The following is a 20,555-nucleotide window of genomic DNA, read 5'->3' as shown; positions in this document are numbered from 1 at the left end:
GACTTCGGCTCAGGTCATGATCTGACCGCTTGTGAGTGCGAGCCCCGCGTCGGGCTCTGTGCTGACAGGTCAGAGCCTGGAGCCTGCTTCCGAGTCTGTGCCTCCCCCTCTCTCTGCCCCTCTCCCGTTGGTGTTCTCTCTCTCTCTCTCTCTCTCTCTCTCTCTCTCTCTCTCCACCCCCTCTCAAAAATAAATAAACATTAAAAAACATAAAAAATAAAAAAACCTGCAAGGCTTCCTAATGCCTCCAGGAAACAGCCCAGTCTTCTCAGGAAAGTACAGGCAAAGTTGGGCCATGCCTCCCTCCCCCCTCCTTTCCTGCGCAGTCCGGGCTCCAGCCCCACCCACGGCCGTCCATGTCCCTAATGTGCCACATTTCTGCACATACCGTTCCCTCGGCTTGAAACGCCGTTCTCTATCCCCACTCCTGCCACCCTCAGCTGCCTGAGAAAGCCAACTCTTGTTCTAAGACCAGGTCAGTTACACCTCTGTTTCTGGTCCCAACTGACCTTCCAGTCAAGGCTAGCCACGCCTCTTTTTTTTTTTTTTTTTTTTTGGCCACCCTCTTCTTAATTTTTTTAAGTGTTTATTTTCGAGACACAGAGGGAGGAAGTGCGTGTGAGCGGAGGAGGGGCAGAGAATCTAAAGCCAGCTCCATGCTGACAGCGGAGAGCCCGAGGGGGGGCTTGAACCCACCAACCCCAAGATCATAACCTGAGCTGAAGTTGGATGCTTAACTGACTGAGCCACCCAGGCGCCCCTTTTAAAAAAATTTTTAAGTTGATTTACGTTGAGAGAGAGAGAGAGAGAGAGAGCACACAAAGAGGGGGAGTGGGAGGTGGGGGGGAGGGGCAGAGAGGAGAAAGAATTCCAAGCAGGCTCTGCGCTGGGGGGGGGGGGGGGGGCGGGGAGCGGGATGCGGGGCTCCAACACACGAACTGTGAGATCACGACCTGAGCCGAAACCGAGAGTCAGACGCTTAACCGACTGAGCCCCCCAGGCGCCCCTGGCCACCCCGCCTTTGTGCCAGCTTTCAATATGCACATTGTGTTATCATTTCACTTATTGTATCTCCTTTGCGATCGCGTTTCCATGTCTGCTTCCTGACTGGACTGTGTAACATCCAAGAGCAAGGACAACGTCTCATTCATCTCTACCTCCAGCTGTGTGCACAGTTCCTGGCTCAGAAAAAGGCATGCCTATGTTTGTTGAATGAATAATCAAAAACACTTCTCACATACCGAGTACTTCAAGTGTTCCTGGCTCTTTCCATGCATTGTTTCACTTCCTCACCGTCGCCACCTCAGCAGGGCACACTGTTTCTACTCTTGTAGAGATTGGGGAAACTGAGGCTTAGAAGGTGGAAGAAACTTGCCCAGTAGGCACACTGCTGGTGAGGAACAGACCCAAAATCTGAACCCACATCTGTCTGGCTTTCATACTGCCAATGGGGGGCAGGGGGCGCCTGGGTGGCTCAGCTGGTTGAGCGTCCGACTCCAGCTCAGGTCATGATCTTACAGTTCGTGGGTTCGAGCCCTGCGTCGGGCTCTGTGCTGACAGCTCGGAGCCGGGAGCCTGTTTCGGATTCTGTGTTTCCCTCTTTCTCTGTTCCTCCCCCACTCATGTTCTGTCTCTCTGTCTTTCAAAAATAAATAAAGGTTAAAGAAAATTAAAAAACAAATGCTTCCAATGGGCCACATCCTTGGCTGGAAGTCAAGACTTTTTAGATGCCGACTTTAATCTACAGTTTCTGATCTTAACTCCCTCGAAGCACAGCAATCCTGGTCTCCTCATCCGCCCCGACCCACCCTGCCCCACGACTCATCTCCTAGACTCCTCATTCAGGCTGTTCACCTGGAGAGAAAGCCCTTGCCCTCGCCTTTCCACCTCCACGAATCTCACTCAGTCCGCCTTCAAGATCTCGCCAAGTCCCGCCTCCTCCTTGCAGCCTTCCCTGACCACCAGGGTTAATAATCACGGTAACACGTACCGATCATTTAGAATAGTGCCTGGCGCGTTGTAAAGGATTTCCGTGTAACTCATTTAGTCCTTACAGCAACATTATAGCCTCCGTTTTACAGAGTAGGGCATTGAAGAACAATGTGACTAAGTAAATGGTCCAAGCTGACACACACAGCAAGTAGCAAAGCCAGATTCAACCCCCGGGGCAGCCCTCGCTCTTAGCCACTCTGCCATCGGAGGCTTTCCTTGTGAGTATGTGTCTTCTCTCTGGGCTCTTACGCCAGTCACTCCCTGCACTACTCTCTCGAGCCTGGAGCCGTCTCTACAGCAGAAACTGTCAGGACCCTGGGAATCAGAGGTGATCCCACATCACGTGACCTCAAGTAGTCACCTTTCACACACACGGGGCTTACCCGCCCCACCAGCGGGCATGCGTGGTATTGCCTAACACGAACTCGAGATCCCAGCAGGTTCATAATCAAGGACAGTGATGAAGACTGGAACACACGAAAAGAAAAAGTTCTGAGCGGCCGAAACGAACATCCTTAACAGTGATGCCTGAAAGACTGTTATTTTCGCACAGGAGAGCCCCTCGGACCTTACCCAGAATCCACTTACTGGTGGTGACACACAAGCCTAACACGCTTGGGAATGCTGATTTTCCAAGTTCGCAAACGGAGAGACAGAGAGGAGAGAGAGAGAAAGAGACAGAGAGAGAGAGGGAAAGAGAGATGGTTGTGGGCTGCTCCTTGACAACTCCTCGTAAGGGCGGAGGTGGAAAAATCAGCAAGAGCTAATATAAGAAATCCAAAGTACAGCAGCCAGGCATCATTTCAGGCAGGGACAAACCTCAACGAAGGAACGAACCACTGTGTGACAGTGCCAGGCAACACCTGAGGGGAATCACGACACCCTGAGTCATCCGGAAAAGGTGAAATCACTCTCCAAATATTATGCTTAGTGAGGCAGAGGGGTGTGCAACGTATATCTCCGAAAGATTTCCATCCGGGATGCTCTTTCATTGTTGGTGAGTTGTGTATTTTAAGTGGGATAACGCTCCACTTCCCAGGGTGAGTTCCTCCCCCAGGGCTCCGGGAGACTGACATGTAACCGATCGATTTCTCAGTGCGGGGACAGCTGGCTGACAAATACAGTAATGCCCTCATCACATCCTGGCTTACGGGAGGAGCTGTGACCTGAAGAATTTGGGGGGTTGCTGGTTTCTGATGAAACACGGTCGCTAAATACCCCAATAAACCAAAGGCAAGTAATTCACGGACACAGCTCACCCGCTGCCTGAGTCTTTGGAGGCAGAATGAACAAAGGTGGGGGGCAGCAGGATTCAGATTCCGGCGCCCCCGTTCATGCTTTGTCTCTCTCTGTCCCAAAAAATAAATAAATGTTGAAAAAAAAAAAAATTAAAAAAAAAAATTCTTTTGTGGCTTCATTTGCCGATACCCCGTACACAGCCTCCAGTAAATGTTGGCTGAATGATTTAAGTCAAAACTCCAAGACCTGGCTTCAACCTACTTCTCCCGCTTTATTTTATGTTATTTATTTTATTTTATTTATTTTATTTTAAGCTTATTTATTTTTTTTTTAATTTTTTTTTCAACGTTTATTTATTTTTGGGACAGAGAGAGACAGAGCATGAACGGGGGAGGGGCAGAGAGAGAGGGAGACACAGAATCGGAAACAGGCTCCAGGCTCTGAGCCATCAGCCCAGAGCCCGACGCGGGGCTCGAACTCCCGGACCGCGAGATCGTGACCTGGCTGAAGTCGGACGCTTAACCGACTGCGCCACCCAGGCGCCCCTAAGCTTATTTATTTTGAGAGAGAGGGCAACAGGGTAGGGGCAGAGAGGGGAGAGAGAGAATCCCAAGAAGGCTCTGCACTGACAGTCAGATGCAGGCTCAAACTCACGAACCGTGAGATCATGAGCTCAGCTGAAATCAAGAGTCGGACGCTTAACCACCCGAGCCACCCAGGTGCCCCTGATCCCCCTGCTTTCGATTCCACTATTTGCCTTATATTCTTGGCGCCCCTCAATGGCCATGATGTACACATCCCTCCCTTCCACGCCTTAGTTGTTGCCAGGGCCTGCACATGGGGGCCTCCTCAACCCAACCTTCTTCATCCGTGTTCAAGGTCAGTCTTCAACAGCACGCGTCTTATTACTGATCACCACCCTCCAACTTGTAAACTATCCCCTTCCTAAAAACCCCAAGGGCACTCTGCTTGTGATAGTAGTACCTTCTAGTTGTGTATCAGGTATTCCTTTAACTTCTACAACAGACCTGTGAGACAGGCACGCTTAGCCCCACTTACACACAAGGACAAATTAGTCCGCAAGTGAGGCACCCACCTGCTGTCACGGGCCCAGTGAGGGCAGAAGTCAGATTTGAACCCCCTTCTGAGCCTCAGGAGTCTGGGGTTTAATCACTAAGCTGCACTGCCTAGCTGCATCTCTTTGGGCACGTACCACACAATTTTGTGTTGTTCTTTTGCCGTTGTTTATTGAGCATCTTCTATGAGCCAGACGCTATTCTAAGCATTTTACGTGAATTAGCTGATTTAGTTCCCATAACAACTCTGTAAGGTAGGTACTGTTATTAACCCCATTTTCCAGAAAAGGAAACCAGGGTGGAGAGAGCTGAAGTCCAAGGTCACTGCCCAGGCAGTCTGGCTGCAGAATCTGTGCTCTTAACCACAGACTGGACTGCCTTTTTTTTTTTTTTTTTAATCTGTTTCCCCAATTAAACAGTCAACTCCCAGAGCAGTGTCTTATTCATTTCTGGCTCCCCTTCAGCCCTCAATACATGGCCCGTCACGAAGGAGGCCTCAATAACTACTTGTTGAATTGAATCACCAACAAACTTAGGAAACACGCACATGAGGGGCCCCCGGGTGGCTCAGTCGGTTAAGCGTCTGACTCTTGGTTTCGGCTCAGGTCAAGATCTCGCTTTTGTGAGCTCGAGCGCCGCCGAGGGCTCTGTGCTGACAGTGCGAGCCTGCTGGGGATTCTCTCTCTCTCCCTCTCTCTCTCTCTCTCTCTCTCTCTCTCTCTCTGCCCCTCCTCTGCTCTGCTCACGCTGTCTCTGTCTCTCTCAAAAAGAAATAAATAAACTATAAAAAAACACAAACAAACAAACAGATATCCTAACAGGGAAGTTCTCAGTCAATGGGTAAGCCCAGACCCAGGAAGGCAGCGGGGATTCCAAAGGACCCACAGATCCATATGCACACCAAGTACTGAAGGCAGGTTGATATGTCTTGCATATAAAGCTAAAAAAAATTTTCTAAGGTATATTTGATTAACCACAATGGCAAACATAACATCAAAGTCATCTAAAAGCTTTCCTGAATTCATAGTAGCTTTGAGCCATCTATTCTCACAGCAAACAGATACAAAAATAACTACTATTTGGAAAGGGTACTGCGAATGACTGACCTTTAAAAATGCCCACGATCTTGGGGCGCCTGGGTGGCTCAGTCAGTTAAGCATCAGACTCTTGGTTTCGGCCCAGGTTATGATCTCACGGTTCATGGGTTCGAGCCCCACATCAGGCTCTGCACTGACAGCACAGACCCTACTTGGGATTCTGTTTCTCCTCTCTCTTTGCCCCACCCCCTGCATGCACGCATATGTTCTCTCTCTCTCTCTCTCTCTCTCTCTCTCTCAAAATAAATAAACTTTTTTTAAAAACGCCTACAATCTCAAAAAAGTTGAGAATCACTCAAAGCAGATAATGATGAAATGACTGGAGGTCACCTGGGTGGCTCAGTCGATTAAGCGTCCAACTTCAATTCAGGTCATGATCTCGCAGGTCATGGGTTCGAGCCCTGCATCAGGCTCTGTGCTGACAGCTCAGAGCCTGGAGCCTGCTTCAGATTCTGTGTCTCCCTCTCTCTCTGCCCCTCTCCTGCTCGTGCTCTGTCTCCATCTCTCTCATAAATAAATAAACATTTAAAAAAATTTTTAATAATGAAATAACTAGAACTTCTGGGGAAACGTGGGGACCCTGGCCCTGAGATCTATCTCAGAGATGAGGAGATATTCCCCTCAAAGCCTTCGTCCTCAACCCCAATACCCAGGGGTGGGAGTGCATTCCTTTCCTGGAATGGGAAATGAGATGGAATTCTCATCCTGGCTGGATGAGAATGTTCTAGAAGAAGTCTAATGAGCACAGGATATCGCAAAAGCTGCCCAGGAAATAGGAACAAATGTAAGGAGAGGGAATGAGGTCACAGGGTGGGGAGAGGAAGGCCAATCAGTAGGGCTGTCACTGGACCTGTCATCTCCAGACACAATCAGTGCATACAACCCCGTGCCAACCCCCAACATATATCTGAAAATATCGGCGGACAGATTTTCATATACACATACAGCCTCACCCAAGACTTGATTCTCTCAAATGCTTATTAATGTCTCTTAATTCATTCCACAAATTTTTATCAAACACCCACTAAGTGCCTGGCACTATATTAGGTGCAAGGAATACAGACAAAGCACCACCACGATCACAAACCACAACAGCTACCCCATGCGCACGCACACACACACACACACACACACACACACACACACACACACACACAATGGGTCAGATACACAGCCATCTCCCAGCTCCAACACAGCTAATGCGAACATTCACCCCAAACACATCCAACACGCCCCCGTGATACACACACCTGTCCCTCCCACACACACAGATGCCAACACATCTCTGCCACACACCCGCACAGCCCACATTCGGAAGCACACACCTTGTGTGACTCACTAGGAGCCTCTGGCCAATAAATCCCTTCAGGGAATGGACACAAGGGCTCTGACTGAGCCAGTGTGCCTCTGGCTGCATATTTCATATGCTCGGGCCCAGTTCTGCCCTTGAGATGGGCTACTGTAACCTCTCTCTAACTCAAATTCCCCTTCCATCAAGTTGGAGGGGTGGCTCATCCCATTTTCTTTTTATTTATGTATTTATTTATTTGAGAGAGAGAGGGAGGGCGGAGAGGGGCGGGGAGAGAGAATCTTCAGGAGGCTCCACGCTCAGCACGGAGCCCGAGGCTGGGCTCGATCCCAAAACTCTGGGATCATGACCTGAGCCGAGATGAAGACTCAGACACTCAACCGACGGAGCCACCCAGATACCACCGTCCTGTTTTTCTTAGAAAGGCTCGGAGGGGAAAGGTCATAGAGACCAGAGAATCAAATTCAAAGTCATGGAAAGAAAGATTCCTTACGGAGTTCCAGTGTCTCTGAGGTCTTGCGTTAAAACACACGCACACGGGTATCTACGCCTGAGCACACGCCTTACGCGTGTGTACTATTCACTCTCCTAGGCACTGGACTCCTATCTGTAAACACTACTAGTCAAGCAGACCATCTGCACGGAATATACACACTGCCAGACTCGCAGCCTCTGCGTGCTGGCAAACACACACAGACACACACGATCACAGTTTAGGGAGCACCGGAACTCCTGGGAGAAAAGGTGAGAAGGTGTCAGGTGACTTCATACACACAGTTCCTGAAGATACATCCCGCCGCTTGGTACAAATAACCCCACAAAAGCAATCCAAACGCTTTCCTCATGGATCCCTCCACCACAGCGACAGACACGCAGTCAAAATACTGTGCATCCCAAACCCAGGGCCACACCTGCAGACTCAGCTCCTGGGGTGGCTGTCCACACGCCGGCAGCCAGGAGCACACCCACCCCCAGAGCAGTCCCAGAGCTGCACCAGTTTGTGGGCACACGCATGCACCCGCACACGCTCCGCAAAAGACTCTACGGCTGGGCAGGGGTGGAGGGGCGGGGAGGGGTTCAGACACACACAGCTGCTAGGTGGCCCACAGCTTCTAGGGGTCTGCGGCTGGGGAAAGCATGCCTGCGGCTACCGACCAGGGCCGAAAGGCACGGCCACCCCCGCCCCCAAACTGATGGGGACCGTCTCCCCCACGCCCTCGCCAGCCAAAGTACCACAGATGCCTTCCAGTCCCCCTTTCCCCATCCTCCTGAACCACAGCCCGCAGAGTCCCTGGCCCCTCACATCACTCAGCTCCGCCTCTCGCAGCTGGGGCGCTGGTGAAAGCTCTCCCTCCCCAAAGCTCCCTTTCCAGTCACAACCTCGCCATCCCCACTCTCCCTCACCTGCCGCCGCAGCGCCGGCGTTCCCTTCTCCCCACTCCCAGGCCCTCATCCTCCGGTCCCGCCCCGGCCTCACCCGCCGCGCTCCCAGATCTTCACTCGCAAACACTCACCGGCTTCTGCCGGGAGCACCTGCTGCCGAGAGCGCCAGGGCCCGCCGCGCCCCCGCCTCGCAGGCCCCGCCCACACAGGCCCCACCCACCGCCCTTCACGCCCCGCCCCGCCTCGGGCCGGCCTCTCACCCTCCGGGCCCGGCACCCCGCCTAGCCTCGCGGGCCACACGGGCCTAGTTCGGGACTCCGCCCCAGGCCCCAGACCTTGAGTCCCCCCGCAGTCCCCGCGCACAAGACCCCGCCCACACAGATCAAGGGCACACACTCCCTCACCCACCCGCCCCACAGGCCCCCCAAGCGCCGGACCCTCATCCTCTCGGCAGCCCCTTACAGGACCAGACCACACAGCCCTACCCACAGGTGGCCCCAAGGCCCGCACTGGCCACGCCCACACGGGTCACTGGCTAGCCACACGCTCCCTCTCCTTGGGACAGGTGTCCTCACCGCCGCTCACAAGGGCACGCCTCACGACCCTCGCGTGCAGGTACACACTCTCACACGCCCTCGCGCCCGCCGGCCGCAGGCGCCCCCCCCCCCCACCCGGCCGCACGACCCCAGGACAGGCGCGCAGGCGGCCCCTCGCTCCCGGGCACCCCCCCCCCACAACCCCCTCCCCCCGGCGCCCAGCAGCAGCCACCCCCCTGCTCACCTTCGCTGCAGAACTTGCCGCCGAAGCCCGTGTGGCTGCAGTCGCAGCCCACCTCGCCGGGGGCCAGCACCGTGCAGAGACCGCCATTGGCACAGGGGTTGCGCGCAGGCGCGCACAGTGGGTCCGCGGCGGCGCCGCGCAGGCCCTGGCTGCCCAGGAGCGCGGGAGGCCGCTCGCCCAGCTTCAGGTTGGCCAGGAGGCCGCGGAAGGGCGGCTCGTACTTGACGGTGCTGAGGGTGAGCGCCGAGAGGCGCACGTCGGGCGGGATGCCGCCCACGAACAGGTCGCTGGCCACCTGCATCTCACGCCGCTTGGAGCGCACCTCGGCGGCGCGGGCCTCGCCGTCCACCGCCAGCGCCGTGCGGCGCGCGTCGCGGGTCAGCAGCACCATGTGCCAGCGGTCGTCGGCCACCGGCGTGTCCAGCTGCAGCGTGGCCGGCTCGGCGCACGAGAGCGTGAAGCGCAGCCGCAGGCGCCCGTCCACCAGCAGCAGCTCCAGGAAGTCGCAGTCGCCACCGTCGTCCAGGTAGAGCAGCAGCGCGCGCGTGGCGTTGGTGCGCAGGCTGAAGCTGAGCTCGCCGCTGCTCGCCGCGCCGGCCCAGCGCGCGTAGCGAGCCCACTGCCCGGGGCCGCCGCCGAACTCCAGGCCGCCCGCGCCCGCCGCCAGCGTCAGCAGCAGCAACAGCAGCAGCAGCGGCGGCGGCGACGGCGGCCGCCACGGGCTCCCGGCCGCCATGCCTCCGGCGGCCCCGGCCCCGCCCGGCCCCCGGCCCCGCTCAGGCTTCAGAGCCGCGGGCGCATGGGGCGGGGAGGGGGCCGGGCGCCCCCCGCGCCGAGCGGGGCTCCCTCGCCGGCTCACAGTGCCATGGGCCCGGCCGCGGGGCGAGGCGCAGAGGCCCAGGTACCGGCTTCCCTGGGCGGAAGCGGCGGTGGAGGCGCCCCTCCCCCGCTGCGGGCTCCGACGAAAGACGGGGGAGGGATGCCTGCGGGGAAACAGAGAGAAAAGGGTTAAGGAGGGGTTCGGAGGAGGGGAAAGGGTTAAGGAAGGGATCAAGGGTCGTGACTCCCCCCATCACACCGGCAGGCACCCAATGGTTTCCCTTTAGGACTTGAGGGGTCGGCCCTGACCTGAAGAGGGTCCCAGAACAAGAGAGACCACCATAGATAGTAGAACTGGGGGCCCAACACTTGCACTCATTAGGGTAATTATTAATTTGAGATGTGGGCGGGTGGGTAGTAGCATCTTAAAGTTCATAGGAGCCCAGTGCAGCCGCCCTTACACCCCTCTCTAGTCACGACCAGGGCCAGTTCCTGTGGGTGTGGGTGAGGCCTGGAGACCCTCCGTCAGCTGGTGACCCCAGGCCCTTCCTCTCTGAGTCACCCAACCTCTGTGTGGTGTTCCCACCGCCAGCCAGTCGCGGCTCTGTCTCATCAGCTCCTGATGCTGGATGATGAAGTTGCTAAATAATTCATTGGGATTAATTAAATGCCAATTCGTCAATGGGATCATTGGGTAACCTGGCTGAGAAGGGGGCAAGGGAGAGAAGCCAGCTGTGACCCGAACATCCAGGCCCCAAGCCCTCTCCATCCACACAAGGGTACAAGCATCTGATTCCACGTCCCCGATTCCCCCCGCACAACACTCCACCCCTTCCTGGGCCCCAACCCCACTGCTCACCAGCCCACAAACCTAAATGTCTGTCTGTCCCCTCAAGCCCCAGTTCCCAGTCCTCAGCCTCGGGCCTGGCCCGATACCTGGGTTCTCTTCACCCCTGGGTTCCACCCCCTCCCCATCCACGGCTGGGGGAGCCACCAGGAGGCAGGCAGGCTCATTTACATAAAATTGCCTTTCTGAAATGATTACCCTTGTAACGGGCTGTCAGAGAGCAATTTATACCCCACACCGGGGAGGGGAATTTGCATCTCGTTAAACTCCGAGTCGTAATTATTTATATCCAACAACCCTCCTGAATATTGCATTGATTTTATTTTGGGGAGGGAGGAAGGGAAGGAGGTGGGGTGAAGCCTGGGAGAGAAGCAGGGAGGGCCCAAAGTTTCGGAAGGGACAGGGAAAGATTGAAGGCTGAGGAGAGGAATGGCACGAAAAGTGACAGAGACAGAAGAGGAATGGAGGAGAAAGGTGGCCTGATGGGGAGAAAAGGAGAGAGAAGCTAGAGAAAATTAAATTCCAAATCCAAACAGCATTTGTCAAGGCCCTGGAGCCTGGGCATTTTTACCAATGGCATTTTACTTAATCACTCTGAGAAGTCCCACTATTCCCATTGACCACTGGGGAAGCGTACATAGGGAAGTCTAGGGACTTGCCCAAGGTCACACAGCCTGTCAGCGGGAATTGGGACTTAGATCCACATGTGTCAGACTGCAGCCTTCCACAAAGGAGACAAGGGGTGGGGTAGCCACAGGTCTCACTCAGCAGTGGGAACCAAAAGGAGAGGAGAGTGGGGCAGGAGAAGGTTGGGTGGGTGTGGTTCCTTGCTACATGGGAGCAAGGGTACGAAGGGAGAGAGAGAAAGCTAGGGGCCCCCTAAAAATCCATAGCAGGGGAATGAGCAGAGGGTCATCGGAGGGCAGGGATGGTCGGAGTGACATGTGTGCCAAAGGAAGAGGGGGCAGAGAAGGTCCCAGGAGACCAGGGGTAGGGTTTGGGGAGCTATCTCCAAGAGACCCTCAAAGCCCAGTTCTCAGATCCTTCTGTCTGGCTTCTTCTGACTGTTGCCCTACCCACCCACCCCCACCACCCCCCAGTCCTACGGGCTTCAGTGGGGACTCAAGTTTCCCACCTCACTGCCCCTTCCCAAGCAGGGGACAGAAGACGATTCAGGCAGACAGCCCCCTCTCCCTCCAAACACTGTCCGGGTTATATATAGCTTTGCCACTGCCTCTCCTCATTGGGTAATGGAGATAATTAACATGCGCGGGCTAATTAGCCAATCAAATTAAATGCAGCACCTGCTCCCAGCCTGATTGACGCCCTTACCCCCACACACATGCGCCCCCAGCCCAGGGCAGAGGAGGGGGACCCTCAGGCTTGGGGGAGGGAAAGGCCAAACTCCCCCTTTTCTCCAGAAGGGGCAGGGAGGCCCCCAGCGGAGGCACAGGCCTGAAGGGCAGAAAAGTGACGTCCTTCCTCCCTCCCCTGCTGGGGTCTCAGTCTCTCTCCGCCTCCCCCCAACCCCCACCCCCACCTCCAGACACATTTTGGGGAGGGAATTAATTAGCTATCGATTTCCACTAGCAGAGGGAATAGGATTTCGTGCAGGCTGTCCACTCTCACCCCTCAGCTCGGGAGAGGGAGGGGATTAGTTCCCCTGCCCCACCCCCAACCCAATCCCCCTGCCATGCTCACAATCCCCCACCCTCTAGGGAGCTGGCAGGGGGCTTCTTGCTGAGAAAGCCTAGGGGCAAGGTCCCCCTTGTTCCGGAAGTTGGCAGAGGACAGATAGAGTGAAGGTTGGTGAGGAGGCCTCCAGAGGGCTGGGAGGCAGACGCCTGGGTCCCGGAGGCCAGTTGGGGGGGGAGGGGGGCAAAGCGAGTGAGAGAGAGCGGCTGTGTGTGCCAAGATGTGCAAGGAGAGTGTGGGAAGGGAGCAGATACAGCGCCTGTGAGCCCGCGGTGGGGGCAGAGGCTGGGTTTGTGCGGTGTCTCCAGGGAGGGGCGAGGGCAGGGTCTGGGAACCAGGGCCCCTCAAGACTCATTACTCATTCTCCCCACAGCCCACAGCTCTGCAGCACAGGCCAGGCTGGCTCAGCGCCGGGGCACAGGGGCTGCAGGGCTGGCCAGGAGGAAGCCCCAGCCCTCCCTGGGTCCTCTCTCCAGGGACCCAGAGACCCTGGGAGCAGCTTCAGGCTTGTGAGACAGAGATGGCCCCAAGAGGAATGCGTGCTAAGTGGACGCCTGGGTCCCTTCCACCCCACCCTGCAGTTCCAGCTTCTGCTGACCCAGCCTCCAACCCACCCTTCCTCCCTCGATGCAGGGGGAATCCTGCAAACCTTCCTCCACTCCTGGTACACGGCTCTCCAGACTCAGGTCTCCTAGCCATGGGCCAGGGCTGGCCGTGCACAACTACATCAAGTAAATGGTGGCCCCTGGAGTTGTGCGAGGCACTGGCCCCTCCCCTAGGCCCATGCAGTGCACTGGAAGCCCCCTGCACCCACAGACCAGGCACTGGCTCCCCAAGACCCACTCTTCTTCTCCAGCGCCCACTGGCCGGCGCAGGGACACGGGCCAGAGCGGCCTCGGGATATCCCGTCCTTGACTGACTCAGCGCACACTGCCAGCCACTGCTGGGCCCGGGGCCACTGTTCCTCTGGGGACCTGACCTCTCCCATGTCATGTGGGACTCTGCCCCCAGTCAGCTCCCTAGCGCCCCCAACCCACAGAAGGGCTCTGCAGCCTTGAGCCAGTGGGGATGGGAGCTGGAGGGGGAGGGGATCAGGCCCCTGGCCTACTCTCTTGCCCACTGAACGCTCTCCCACAGGCTTTTCCTAGGGCATTCTAGGCTGACAGCCTCCTTCTCACCTTCCGCGGCCAGGCCAGGCCAGGCCAGGCCAGTGCCACCGTGGCGTGCGGGCTACAACTTCTGGGCTCCGCGCCGTGCACCAGGCACCTGGCCGGACCACCACACACGCGCACTGTCTCATTTCACCTACAGTTTGGGGACTTGCTCTCATCGCCCCAGACTAAGCTTAGACTGATTAATTCATTGGCCCAAGTGAGTGTAGGTAAGACGTTGCTGGCTCCAGCGTCTACTGCCTCCCTCCCCCCTTGCGCTGTGCACAGGCCACAGGGACGCGGTGAGCTCGGAGCCCACCTTTCTCTGATCTGGCCTCCACAGGGGCCACTGCCCTTCGCAGACACCCCAGACTCCATCTGCCCCCGGGGCTGGAAAACCCAGGCCTCAGAGCTCTTGGAGGGTCATCCTTCTCGCCTTTTCCGAGGTGGAAACTGAGTCCCAGAGAGCGGCAGTGACTGACCCAGGGCCACACAGCAGAGCAAGACGAAAACGAAGGTCGCTGGCCTTCCATTCTAGATGCTTCCCACTGTACCCACTGTTCAGGACCTGGGCCTTCCACCTGACCCAAAGCCTCAGCCCTCCCCCCACCGCCAGTGCCAACTAAGCAAATGGACGCAAACTTCAGGGGAAGAGATGGTCCATGCCGCCACGCCGGCAGAGCCCCTGGCCAGGGGCCCTCTCCCAGCATCCACCCACCCCATCTCCAGCCACATCTATACCATACACGCGCACACGCACACGCACACCTCCAGCCTTGGGAATGCCAGCCTCCCTCTGGCTCTCTTCCCCTCACGCCAGCTCTCTCTCATGCCAGCTGGGAGTGTGACAGCAGGGGCCTCCCCCAGGCGCCAGGGAGGAAGAGCTGGGTTTACACACATTCTGGTGGCCCCAGAAGGCAGCCCGTGGACAGGTGGGAGAAGTGCGTGTTGCGGGGAGGGAGATTTTGGCTCGAGCTAAAGAGAAACTTGCTGGCAATTTAAAGCATCCAACAGCGGAGTAGGCTGCCTCGGGGGGGTGGGGGGGGTGAGTCCCCCTTCTGTGGAGGTGTGTGAGCCGAGGCGGGTGACTGCTGCTCAGTGGAGCTCAGGAGGGGGCTCTTGAATCACATGGGAGGGGACATCAAACTACTTGAGCCCTAAGGTCCCTTTCAATCGGTGGGGCTTTTGGAGGGCCTCCCTAAAACCTCGGGCAGGATTGGTGGGTTGACCTCCCTTCTCTGCTCCCTCCTGCCAGCCCTGATGACTTTTTTGGAAAGACTCAGAGCGTGCCCGCATCCGGCCACACCTTAGCAGTGGGCAAAAACAAGACAGTGATCGGAGGCACTAACTCTGGAGCCTGGGTTCAAATGCCACCTCTCCCTCTTCCTAGCAGTGTGTCTTTGGGCAGATTATTTAGCCTCTCTGGGCCTCAGTTTCCTTAGGTGGAAAACAGAGGCAATACTAGCATTGCTAATATATGTAAAGCACTTTAGGACAGCGTCTAACAGAGACGAAAGTACGTTGCCTTAATGCTCACGTTTCAAACTCCTCATCTTGGCACCTTGCAATTTACAAAACTCCACGTGTCCCATGTTTCCCTGGATTCCACCAGGGCCGGGCGAGGGAAATGGTCAGGGCAGGTCTGATCACTGCCCCCTTTTGCAGATGAGGCAACACACTCAGAGGGGAAAAGGGCCCTCCCCCAAGGTCACAGAGCTTGGAAGTGACAGAGCTGGGACTCAAATTCCGCCCCCTGGACCCTCCCCGGTGCTGCTGCAAACCTCCTCCTGCCGAGGAAGATGGGAGAAAGTCTGAAGACCAGAGGAGTCCCATAGCAGCACAGGCTGGAAGCGAGGGGTGTGTGCACGGGGACCCCCTGAGCAGGTCTCTGTGCGTGGAGAGAAGGGCTGGGCAGCTGGAGGTGTGCATGACGAGGCTGTTGCCTGGTGTGTGGGGCTGAGGCGTTGGGGGGGCTGGGGACTGAGGTATGCAACTGAATGACTCGGCAAAGTGGGGGCTGGGGCACAGGTGCCAGGAGCTTGGGGGCAGGCAGTGGGAGCGGGGAGCTCACCCCTCTGTCCATCCCCGTGCTGTGCACACCTGGGGGACACCGCCCGGGGTGGGTGAGGCTTGTGAGTAAGCACGAGGTCCCTGGGGGTGTTGCTAAAGGTATCCGTGACAGGTGTGTGCACATGCGTGTGGAAGGTTATACGCTCGTGATGCGAACAGCTGCCGTTTGCCGAAGAACTGCTACGTTCCTGACAAATCCACGAAGTCCAGAGCGCTTAGCCCAGAGCCAGGCTCACAGTAGGAGCACAACACCCCTACTGACCAGTTGCTACTCTTCCGGTCATCCGGGCCTCGCGAGAACCCCGTGAGATAGGCATGAGGACCCCCATCTTACAGATGAGGAGACCGACGCTCACCGAGGGACAGAGCTGAGCCCCTGTGGTGCCCCCACGATGGCAGCAAGAAGGCTTTGTAAATGATAAGGTGCCATGCATATGCTGGCTTATCTGTCGAGTGAATCTCCGAGCCCCGCAGGCCTGCCGGTGTGGATGGGACCGGGTGGGGAGCCGCCCCGACAGATGGAACAGCAGGGTAGGTGGCGTGTGAGACACATGGTCGGGCGTCCCCCTGGGGGCTGGGCTCGGAGCTGGGAATGAATGGACAGCGTGGTTCCAGCATCAGGCAGGGGGAAGGCCCTGAGTGTGAGGATTAGTGCTGGGGAGTGGGGAAATGGGAGTTTCTGGGCAAGGCCAGGTGTAGCTGACCGACCAGGAAGGATGGTGGTCGTGGCCAGGAGAGCTGGGAGGCCCTGGGGTGTGGGGGGGGGGTGCTTTCTCAGGGTACAAAGATATGGGAGTGAGCAGGGGCGAGTGAAAGGTAGGGAGAAGCTTCGGGGAGGTGGGGGGAGCCAGGGCATAAACGGGTGTTAGCAAGCGTGTGTGTGTGTGTGTGTTGGTGCGCACACACACACAAAGACCCGAGGCAACGTGCTAACATGGCACTTAACGATGCGTACTGGGGCAGGGGGTGTCCAGGAAGGGGTGTCCCAGGGCTGCATGCACGGAGGAGCGCAGGTGTGCCGACGTGACCGTGGAAACCTGGGGAGGCGAACGAGTGGATGGGGGGGATGCGTGTGTGCGTGTGTGTGCGTTTGAGGGTGAGGGCTGACAGTGCAGTGCCGGGGCTCTGGGGGCACGGAGGGGCCATGCGTGTGTCGTGTTCACGAGAGCAGGGCACCTGGGGGAGGTCTCTGAGGCAGGCAGCGAGGTGGCAGCCTCTCTGGGCGGGGGAGTGTAGGCGGCGTGCCGCCAGGAGGTGTATTGTGTACGCAGGTGTGTGCCTGTGTAGGTGTGTGTATGGGTGGGTGCCGCCGAGTGTATGCATCGGTGTCAAGGTGTCTGTGTCACTGGCAAGGGCGGGCAGGGGGGAGCAACTGGACCTGGGCAGAGACTGAGGGCTGGAGGGAAGAGAGGCCCTTAACAGCCCCTGCAGAGCCCAGCCCCCTCCTCCCAGGCACCCATAGTGTGGATTCAGTCCAAGCCAAGAAGCCGGAACCGGACCCTGGCTCCTGGAGAGAACTCCTCAGGCACCCGGTGGCCACTGGCCTCTGCCTGTGGGTCAGTCCCGCCCACCCCCGTGGATCTGAGGACAGGGTGGGTCTGAGCACACTTCCTCCAGCAGGAATGAAGGAACCCCCAGCTAGACCCTTCGCCCCCACCCTCAGATGCCAGCATCCCTGGAGGCGTCCCCGGAGGCACGAGGAGTTAGGGACAGTAGTGGCCAAAGCACCCACAGGACAGGAGGCCTCGCGCTTAACAGACCAACAGACCTCCCTCCACTCTTTCTTCCTTCTGTCTCCTTTCTCTCTTGCTACTTCTCTGGCAGAAGATAGAGAACGCAGAGCCCTGAAGTCCCCCAAAAGGAATACCCAGGCACGAGGCAGGTGGACAGAGGGAGGGGCAGGAGCTCGCCCACCCCACCCCACCCCCAGCACATACAAAACCAGGGGTGTGAGGAAACCCCCAAGGCAGTCGAGAGGACTGGACAGCCAAGACCTACCCCCCTAAGATTCATCCCTCCGGGCCTGGACAACCACCCCCTTCACCTCCAGGCACCACGAAACAAGCCCCTCCCAGCCCCAGCCCTCACTTGTTCACTGAGGCACCGAATGCCTTCGCCCAGGACTCAGGTGGGGGTTGAGAGTAAAGAAGACAAGAGCCCCCGAAAAGCCAATTTTGCCTCCAAGGGCCCCATCAAGGGTTCAAGGGCTCATACCCAGCCCAAAGAACCCAGGGCAGATGGCTCCTTCAGCTAGGGGAGAGGCTGGGACAGGAGAAATGGTCCCCTCCTCTTTGGGGGTGGGGGAGCCGGCCCAGGGCCCTGCAGCTGCCTCTCCCTGCAGCACTCTCTGACCATAACCCTGTCGCCGCCCCCAGCGCATTCCCACCCCAGCACAGCCCCCTCCTACTGATTTCCAAGTCTCCCTCTCCGTCGCCCCCAACCTTCCCCCGCAAGCTTCCGCTCCTCTCCCTCAGGCCCCCCATCTTTCCCGGCTCTCCCCCCAGCACGGACCCATCTCTGCCTCAAGCACCTTGGCACCTTCCCCTCTGCTCCCTCCCAATAACCTCCTCTCCCCTTGGCTCCCATCCCCCAGGAAAGCCTGGTCCTCAGTGGTGCCCCCCGGTATGAAGCCCTTGGCCTGGCCCCTGCTCCTTGCCTCTCCACTTCTCTCTTTCCCCTCTCCAGCGCCCTCTCCTTCTCCCACCAAGCCCAGTTCCTCGCTGGTTTCGCCCCTGCGGACCCTTCAGAGCACAACAGCTCCCCAGCCCCTCTGGAGGAACACTGCTACCAGCCCTTGGGGCTAGCACAGACTGGGGACCCCCCTTCAGAGCCTCCCTCTCAGCCCTCCGGATGCCCCTCCTTCTCGCCCCATCCCTTCCCCCAACGACCCTCCCTCTCACCCCTCTCCATTCACCCCAGCTCAGGGCCAGTGCCCCTTCCACAGGGAGCCTCCGACCCCCAACCCACCCCCCCCCCAAGCCACTTAGCCTCCTCGCTGTCACCCAGCCAGCCCTCTCAGCACGGCAGCGCCCCCGCCCCCCAATCCATCCTTCCTGCCTCCCCCGCCCCTCCGGTCGCTCCCCTCCCCCGATCGGCTCCCGCCCCCCGCCCGTCTCCGCCGCAGCCCCCCCCCCCTACCTGGTTCTGGGGGCGCCAAGAGCTGGAGGGTGGGGATCAGAGCCCCAGGGCCGCCCCGTCTCCAGCGGGTGGCAGAGCCGGGGCCGGCGGTGTCGGTCGCCTCGCGCCTCTCTCGCTCCCCGCCGCGTCCCCGCCCGCCGGCTCGTCCGCCCGCCCGCCCCGCCGCGGTGCCGCTCTGTGGAGGATGCTCTGCGAGTCAGGGCGGCTGCTCCCGCCGCCGCATCCCTGCAACACCGACTGACGGCAGCATCAGCACCAGGGCCCGCCCCCCAGACACGCGCATTGGACCACGCTGCGCTAACGGACGAGCGGCGCAGCCAATGCGAAGGCGCGGAGGCCGCCAGTCCCTCTGCTCCACAGGCCCACCTCCCTTCCCTGCCAGGGACCCAGGCGTCCCGGCCCCAGGGCGTCCGAGCCCTTCCCCGCCTCTCCCGGTGCTTAGCCTTGGCGCCCAGGCTCCCAACCAGGCAGACCCCCAACCCAGCCCCAGTGTCTTTTCCTGGAATCCAGGCGCCCTAGCCTCTGTCCTATTGGGTCGGGCCCTCGGGTCCCGCACCCCTCGGCCGGCTGGTCGATGTAGCAGCGCCCAGGACTGGGACGTGCCCAAGAGAGACTTGCGGGCCCCGACTGGGGGGCCCCGAGAAAGCAGGACCAGTGAGGGGCCCGGGCCGCAACGCCCTCTACTGGCTACGCCCAGGGGCGGGCCCCGGCTGCCGGGAGCCTAGGGAAGGGGGCCTGCCCGAAGCCGCTAGGGGCTTTTTCCAGCCCTTCGTATGGCCTCCGCTTCCCACCGCCGGAGGGCGCCCTGGCTTCCCCTAGAGCTGAGGCGTGAGGGTCTTTGCGGGGAGGAGGAAGCAGGCAGTGGGGGAGGGAAAGGCAGAGATGGAGGCGGGGTAGACCTAAGGGCTTGGGGTTTCCCAGCCCTGCCCGATGGGAATCCGAGTTTGCAGCCTGGTCCCCAGTCCCGCCAGGAACTCTGCACTGGGGAAGGAGCAGGTTCGGGGGCAGGGGTGAGGCCGCACTTTGCCTGGATCACCGAAGGAAGGCTGGCAGCAGCCCAGTTCTCTGTTCTTACCCCCCCCCCTCCCCCCAACCAGGAGCTTCAGAGCGAGCGCGGGCGCTGGGTCGAGGCCTTCCCTGTGAGGGTGTCCGCATCACTGTGCGTGTGTAGGAGTGTGGGAGGAAGGGGACACCGCTTCATTCACTCAGCCAATCAAAGGTGGACCCGGCACCTGGTGCGTGTACCACAAAGTTGGGCACTGGGCTTCTGAATGAGGCTGTGTGTGTGTGTGTGTGTGTACCAGACCATTCCGCCACCTCACCCCAAAACCCTGATCTCTGTTGCAGGGTCTGTGATTTGCACGGCCAGTGGTAGGTGGGTGCTTCTTTCGCCAGAGACAACATACAAGAACACACATTCAACCACCAGTGCGTGCATGGGCACCCAGAGGCACACTCACAGCCACGCACACCTATCCACGTGCACACAGGCATTACCAAAGAGACACACGGGGGCAGCTGCAGAAATGCCCCACCCAGGTAAGATACCCACAGGAAGCACATGTTTGCCCAAGAACATACACATACACATACAAACTTGTGCACACAGGTACCTCCACACGGGAGGCAAGTGCACGCCCAGGGGAACAGGTGCACACAGAGGACTTGCTTCCAGGCTCGTTCTCCCCGCGGGAAGCACTTTGCACAGAGTGGCCATTTACTGAGTAGATGAGCGAGGACACCCACCCACCAGTGGTCTTCCTCTCCAGACTGTGTGGAGGACGAGGAGACCCGGACTGCAGGGGGTGTTTCCTAGGGATCGGGAAGAGATCCCTGAGCCACGTCCCAGACTGGAGGACCAGTCTGACCTTGGAAAGACCCTCAGGCTGGCCCCACCAAGGCCACTAGAGGAGCCAGAGAATGGGAACTGCTGAGTCAGGGCCTGTAGATGTGAATTCG

At 58.5% G+C, this 20,555-nt stretch overlaps 1 protein-coding gene across 8 annotated transcripts in view; it reads right to left on the bottom strand.

Moving 5' to 3' along the window:
• The window catches only part of NRXN2 (neurexin 2), a 99,437-nt gene extending 89,699 nt beyond the window's left edge, over nucleotides 1–9,738 (bottom strand). For 2 of the 8 annotated variants that reach the window (XM_047879277.1, XM_047879278.1), the window contains exon 1: nucleotides 8,877–9,738. In XM_047879277.1, coding sequence (XP_047735233.1) covers nucleotides 8,877–9,612 — 736 coding nt within the window. In that variant the 5' untranslated portion in view covers nucleotides 9,613–9,738. The remainder of the gene's footprint in view (nucleotides 1–8,876) is intronic. The other 6 variants (XM_047879272.1, XM_047879273.1, XM_047879283.1 and 3 more) reach the window with 5 other exon arrangements.
• Nucleotides 9,739–20,555: the final 10,817 nt, after the last annotated feature.

Source organism: Prionailurus viverrinus, chromosome D1, assembly GCF_022837055.1.
Source record: "Prionailurus viverrinus isolate Anna chromosome D1, UM_Priviv_1.0, whole genome shotgun sequence".
Lineage (NCBI taxonomy): Eukaryota > Metazoa > Chordata > Mammalia > Carnivora > Felidae > Prionailurus > Prionailurus viverrinus.
Note: the sequence above shows the minus strand (reverse complement) of the source record. Positions and strands in the feature narration are given on the sequence as shown.